At 36.0% G+C, this 6000-nt stretch overlaps 1 protein-coding gene across 1 annotated transcript in view; it reads left to right on the top strand.

Moving 5' to 3' along the window:
• Positions 1-1913: 1913 nt before the first annotated feature.
• The window catches only part of LOC145671505 (KH domain-containing, RNA-binding, signal transduction-associated protein 2-like), a gene marked incomplete in the record, with an annotated part of 536966 nt that continues 532879 nt past the window's right edge, over positions 1914-6000 (top strand). The window contains 1 exon segment of the mRNA XM_081740697.1: positions 1914-2693. Coding sequence (XP_081596823.1) covers positions 2555-2693 — 139 coding nt within the window.

Here is a 6000-nt window from a genome sequence, read left to right as displayed (position 1 = left end):
TTTAAGCCAATATGTTTATATAGCTTTAAGGGTAGGCTAATTTTGCAGTGGAAATTCATGTAATTTCGAAACTTTCAAATTCTACCAATAACGGACAGAGGATACCCAACATTGAAAAAACAATGAACTTTATCGTACCAGTAATGGACACTCCCCAATGTAGCCGGAATATATTTATTAATAGACACATGTCTATGCCTTTCCTACGCCACGTACAAAAACACAGAAATTAAAATTTGTTAATGCGCTTACTATAAGAATACTACAAATAAATGTCTTACTTTTACCATGTCGTTCCCGGTGTCCCCCACAAAGGACATAAAATACGATGAAATTATTATTTCTTTACAACTTTAAAATCAGATTGGTAACATTAAAAACTGTTTACAAGGGGCAGTTTTCAATGTTGCCAGTGTGATTTTAAAGTTGTAAAGAAATAATAATTTCATCATATTTTATGTCCCCTGTGGAGTACGCCGGTACCGACATGGTTAATCAAATTCTTGAAAAGCACATTTCTATCACATAGAAAAGCGCAGTCAACCACCTTCACAACTTTACTGAAATTGCAGCGTCAGTAGATTTCGCAGGCGACAAGGCAGGAGATGGATAATTAATGAGCGTAAACAATTGTAAAATAATCAGTGGAATGAGAGTGTGGGAGGAAACTGGGGAATCCCGAGGCAAACCACGAGTTTGTTGTCTACCACAAACTCATATAGATTGGGGTCGAACTAGGCAACTTTGCACCAGATATTAGCGCTCTAAAACTGACCCACCGCACCTGCCTTCTAAGTAATCGGAATGTAATATCCAGGGTGCTAGTTTCGGAAACGAATGCTCAACCACTGTACTACTTCGGCCATCCAATCTCAAACTATACCTACAAGTGAGCAAAGCTGCTAGCATTTGCTAGGTAATTCTGAACAAGAAAGTACGACGCATTCGAATATTCCGTGTCAATGCAGCAATGTGCATCAGTTGTTGATATTACGCATATAAACTTGTCCATCGAATAAATTTGAGATCCATTATTCGTAATCTGCTAATCATCAATATTTCATTTATTTGTTTATAATAACGAGTTTAAAGGCATATTGCAACTAAAGAATTACTCAATAAATGTTATAAGGTAATCTAAAAGTTTTTAGAACTATAACTTACCTTGTAAACAGGGACATACGCAGGGGATGGGTCCTGGGGGCCCGGACCCCGCCCGAAATTTCAATTTTTATGTAAATTTAGCCTAATTTTAGGGACAATTTTAGGAACTTTAATATAAAATACCCTCATATTGAGTTTGGACCCCCCCCCCCGAAATAAATTCCTGCTTTCGCTACTGCTTATAAAATTAGTTTCTGAGCCAATGAGAACCCCGGTGTTTGGTCCAATGTCTGCTTTTCCTGAATTAATTTGTTTAGGTATTCCTCGGTCAAATGCTGTTAATCATTATCTTCCCGTGGTCATTCAGTGGTTGCAGTATGTCAAGTACTAAATTTTTAAGATAAAGGATTACTGAAATTCTTATTTTTGATATATTTCTGTTAATATTTTCATTACTGGAACAAAATTTAAGCGTGTCCATATTGTTTTTTCTACTTTATTTTAATACTTACTGACAAAGAAGACTCAAGGAATGAGATGACACTTTTTTTTTTTTTTTTTTTTTGCCCCCATCCTCTATAAAATGTTCCAGTTCACCTCCTTGGACAGTTTCAGCAAAAAAAGAAAGAAAGAAAGAAAGAAAAAGAAAAAGAAAACTGTCCTCAGCGAAGTCAGTTCCTAACCTTTCAAAAAAAAAAAAGTTGTAAATTGAAACAATAATTTAATGCTGATTGGCAGCACTGAGCAGAGCTTCTGTGGCTGGATGACTGGGTTGGCGGTCGAGTCTACGTCAGACCAAACTCCGTTTGTGTCTGTGTGCGTTGAGTGTGTTGGTGCTGGTGGTTGGTGGGTGCCTCTCGCAGAAGTACGATTTAGTCTTGGCTCGGGCTGGTTGTCGTGAACGACGGCGAACCAACGGAACAGCATAACCCACGTGAACATATCATATTAACCAAGAAACCTACTTTAACTTTTATGTTTATGCTATAAAACGTCACATATCCTATAGTTTCTTTTCGTTTCTTTTTTTCTTGTCTTTATAAACGTGAAAAAAAATCGCCGCACGGATTATTTTTTTTTTCAACTTTTATCCAAGATCTTATTTGTATCCTAGTGTGTTTGTGTTATTTTTTTCTGTAAACTTATTTTATTTCATATTTTTCGTGTACATGTATGCTTTTATTTATATTTCTGCGACTGTTTACTGAGTAAAAAAAAAAGCAAGTTGTATGTAACACTGAAAAAGAAGATATTATTCAGAAAAAAAAGGTTTTTAATTTGTTTGTGTTTTTCTCGAAGCAAAAATCTATATATATATTTCCTGTAGTACAAACACTTCAAAAGAAAGAGAGAAGTTTTTTTTTCTGTTTACAAGTGACTTTTTTTTTAAAGTGAGTGTTTTGTTTATTGCGAAAGTCTTCTGGTAAAAAAAAAAAAAAAAGTAATAAACATGAGTGATTCGGGCGGTGTACGTGAAGATAATGGTCAACAGCAACTGACCGAGGAATACCTAAACAAATTAATTCAGGAAAAGCAGACATTGGATCAAACACCAGGGTTCTCATTGGCTCAGAAACTACTTTTACAAGGTAAGTTATGTTTTTTTTTTTTCGTAAAAGTTCTAATTTTTAGATTACTGTATAAAATTTATATAGTAATTCTTTATTTGCAATATCCCTTTAGATACACTATTACCAATAAATTAACGAAATAATGTTGATTACTGGATTCACAAATAAACCAGTTTAAACGCCAAAAAATATTCGATTGACAAGTTTATACGCGTAATATCAACAATTGATGCGCATTGCATTTACACGAAATATTCGAATGTGTCTTTTTTCTCGTTCAGAATTATCGGTTTGAAATGTTACACCAGCTTTGCTCACTTGTATAATTTGAGTTGAATTGAGTGCAGCTTAACGTCCCTTTTAGAAACGAGGCTATATGAGACGGGACCTACTGATTAACGTGGAATCTGAACCACATGAGCTCCGCCTGGAATCGAACCTGGGTCACCCATGCCAAAGGCGCATACGCTAACCGCTTAGCCACGAATGAGCTTCTGTATAATTTGAGATTGGATAACCGAGGTAGTGTAGTGGTTGAGCGTTCATTTCAGGAACGTCGTAAGTTTGATTTTGGACGAATTTTGGGCAGAACTCTCTCTGGGTATTGCATTTCGGATTACTTAGCAGACGGTGGGTGGCTCAGTATTAGTCCTAATATCTTGTGCGAGGTTCCATGGTTTGACCCCAATCTATATGAGTTTGTGGTGTCATTGGTTTGCCTCAGGACTCTTTAGTTTCCTCCCTCATTCTCATTCCACACAATTATTTCACAATTGTGTTTAAGTTCATTAATCATCCGTCTCATTTCCCCTAAAATGTATAATCATGGAACGCAAAATAAGTAATTTTATTTCATATGATTTCAATTACTTAACTTTCTCCTATTAACAGCTGAATACATACCACACATGGAGATTTTTTTTTAATTGTTTGTATGCGCCTACAAAATTTAAGTTGAAAATTAAAGTGTTGCGTTTTTCTGCTTCGAGGACTTTTGAGCTCTACTGGGCATAAACAGCTCAAAACGGAAACTACGGAAAAATAATGAGAAAAACAGCCATACGCAATTTCTACAGCAAAAATTCGTATGTATTTATTATGTTCAGGGTTTTAAAATGTCATATTATTATTTAACTTATTGTTACATTTTTCAATCATGGTTTAACTGTCGCCTGAAGTAAACTATTGTGTATTTTGTATAACTCAATGTAAGGGCGCCGATTTCTCTGTAACTTGGGGGCATTCAGATATGTGTTTGATTGCAAACAAGGGTCTAAAAAGGCATATATGAGGATTTTTAAGACAAATTGAATTCAAATTATAGCAAATATTGTATGTTCATAAAAATGCATACAAAAATGCATATTCATAAAACTACATGTGGCCCACATTAGCATTGAGGGGCCCGGTCCTCCCCTCCAGGATCGGCGCCTTTGATTCAGTGTTAAACATGGTACATGCTACTGTAACAATTTTCTCATGAGACCACTGCTAATGCGATTGAGCAGCCTCGATTCCATCTGTGAGGATCAAATGACAGTATCTTACAATTTACCACTATACTCTCTAAGTAAAGTACCAGACTGTCCATCTTCTCTTTTCCGCACACCATATACCTACATCGGTTAATCTGGAATTAGAAATATTTTAGATTTTTGCATGATTTCTGTATGATTTTTTCTATTCATACAGACACGCACCTAGAAATTTTTGTTGGAAGGGGCTCACACTTTAAGGTGAAGGTTGCCCAATACTACACTGTAAAAATTAAAACAGCACTTAAACACTTTTAGTACAGATATTGAAGGGGAAACATATCAAGTGTGTGTGTTTATAAAGTGCGCTTCGCGTGTCCAAAAGCGTTCATTCTCCGCGAATATTGTCTAGTATGACACATTTAAAACACTTCTTCTCGGCAAACAGTTCAAAAACAAAGAGATGACATATATATTCTGCACATTTTTACATACATCTGGGACATTCTTGGACAACACAGTATCTACAAGGGGGTGAATATGTGTCATCGGGTAGTGTTCAAAGTGTATCGGTAAATGTGTAAGTGTCCTACTGTGTCCAGGGGGGTGAAAGTGAGGGGGAACGCGGGAGAACGTCGTCCCTCAACTTCCATAAAATTTGTATGACGTCCTCTCACTTCCTGAAATATTACACTTGATAAAGATAGGCAAGGGAGACGGCGTGACGTCATGCGTCCCCCTACCTTTTAAGATCCACTTTTACCCCTGATTTTGTCTAAAAGTAGTTTTTGTATTTTTTGCAGTGTAGAAGCCTATGTAGTGTTGAACGAGTATTATTCTGTACCCGAAAAGTAACTGTAAAATACTTTCACCTATATTTTCAGAGGAAAAATTATAGAATTAGATTGTTTTTGTAAGAGAAAGAGTACAGATGAAAGTTTAAGAACAAATGTTTATGCTACATCAATCATTTCCCTGTTAAACAAGTAGAATTTTATTGAGAAAGTAGGTACAAATGTATGTTGAATTAAGAATATTTGGGGGGTGGGGTGGAGCTGGTGGAACTCCTCTGTGGGTGCACCCTGTATTCATAGCAGCAACATATATACCTATATAGTAAGATCAACAATTGTACGGTAGACAAGCCGACTGCCAACATTGTAATTGGCCACTTTGCCGAGGATTTCCAACCAACACTATTTGGACTGTGGCAGATTAGTGACGACAAATTCGCCAAAACGAACTTTAATCTACATGGGGTTAACGCATTTTTCTAATTTATTTTTCTGATTACCATTTGCTTACTATGCCGTCCACTACATCAGTGATTCTCAACCACGTGTGTCCCCGCAATCTCGTAACATGTGTCCTCAAATTTTAGTAATTTAATGAACCAATCAGCTGGAATCAATTTTGAGATTCACTCTACTAGTCAACACTTCCAACAGCAACAACAATGTTCAGTATTACATAGAATCACTATTTTACAAAAACTTTTAATCTTACACTATTATAAGTGGCGTACGTAAGTGGGGTTTTGGGATTTTAACCTCCCCCTTGAGGAAGATATTACAAGGTTATGTTAAGATATATATGATATATACAAAAAAAAATGTCCTTAAATTATATGATACTAGCATATATTACCTGCTTCTCTGGTTTGAAATAAATAATTTAAATGCAAATCTTTGTATGTCACCGTTCATTTCAGCGACCCTAAAAATTATGTGGATTCAGCACTAATATCGGTCATTTGTGATGATTTTTAAATGTTTATCCCCCTCCCCTACGTTGTACCCCCCTCCCCAAATATCAGGTCTGAACTTGTATTGAAACAGCATAAGAAGTGT

The sequence above is a fragment of the Thermobia domestica genome, chromosome 2 (assembly GCF_964235325.1).
Source record: "Thermobia domestica chromosome 2, izTheDome1.hap1.1, whole genome shotgun sequence".
Classification (NCBI taxonomy): domain Eukaryota; kingdom Metazoa; phylum Arthropoda; class Insecta; order Zygentoma; family Lepismatidae; genus Thermobia; species Thermobia domestica.
Note: the sequence above shows the minus strand (reverse complement) of the source record. Positions and strands in the feature narration are given on the sequence as shown.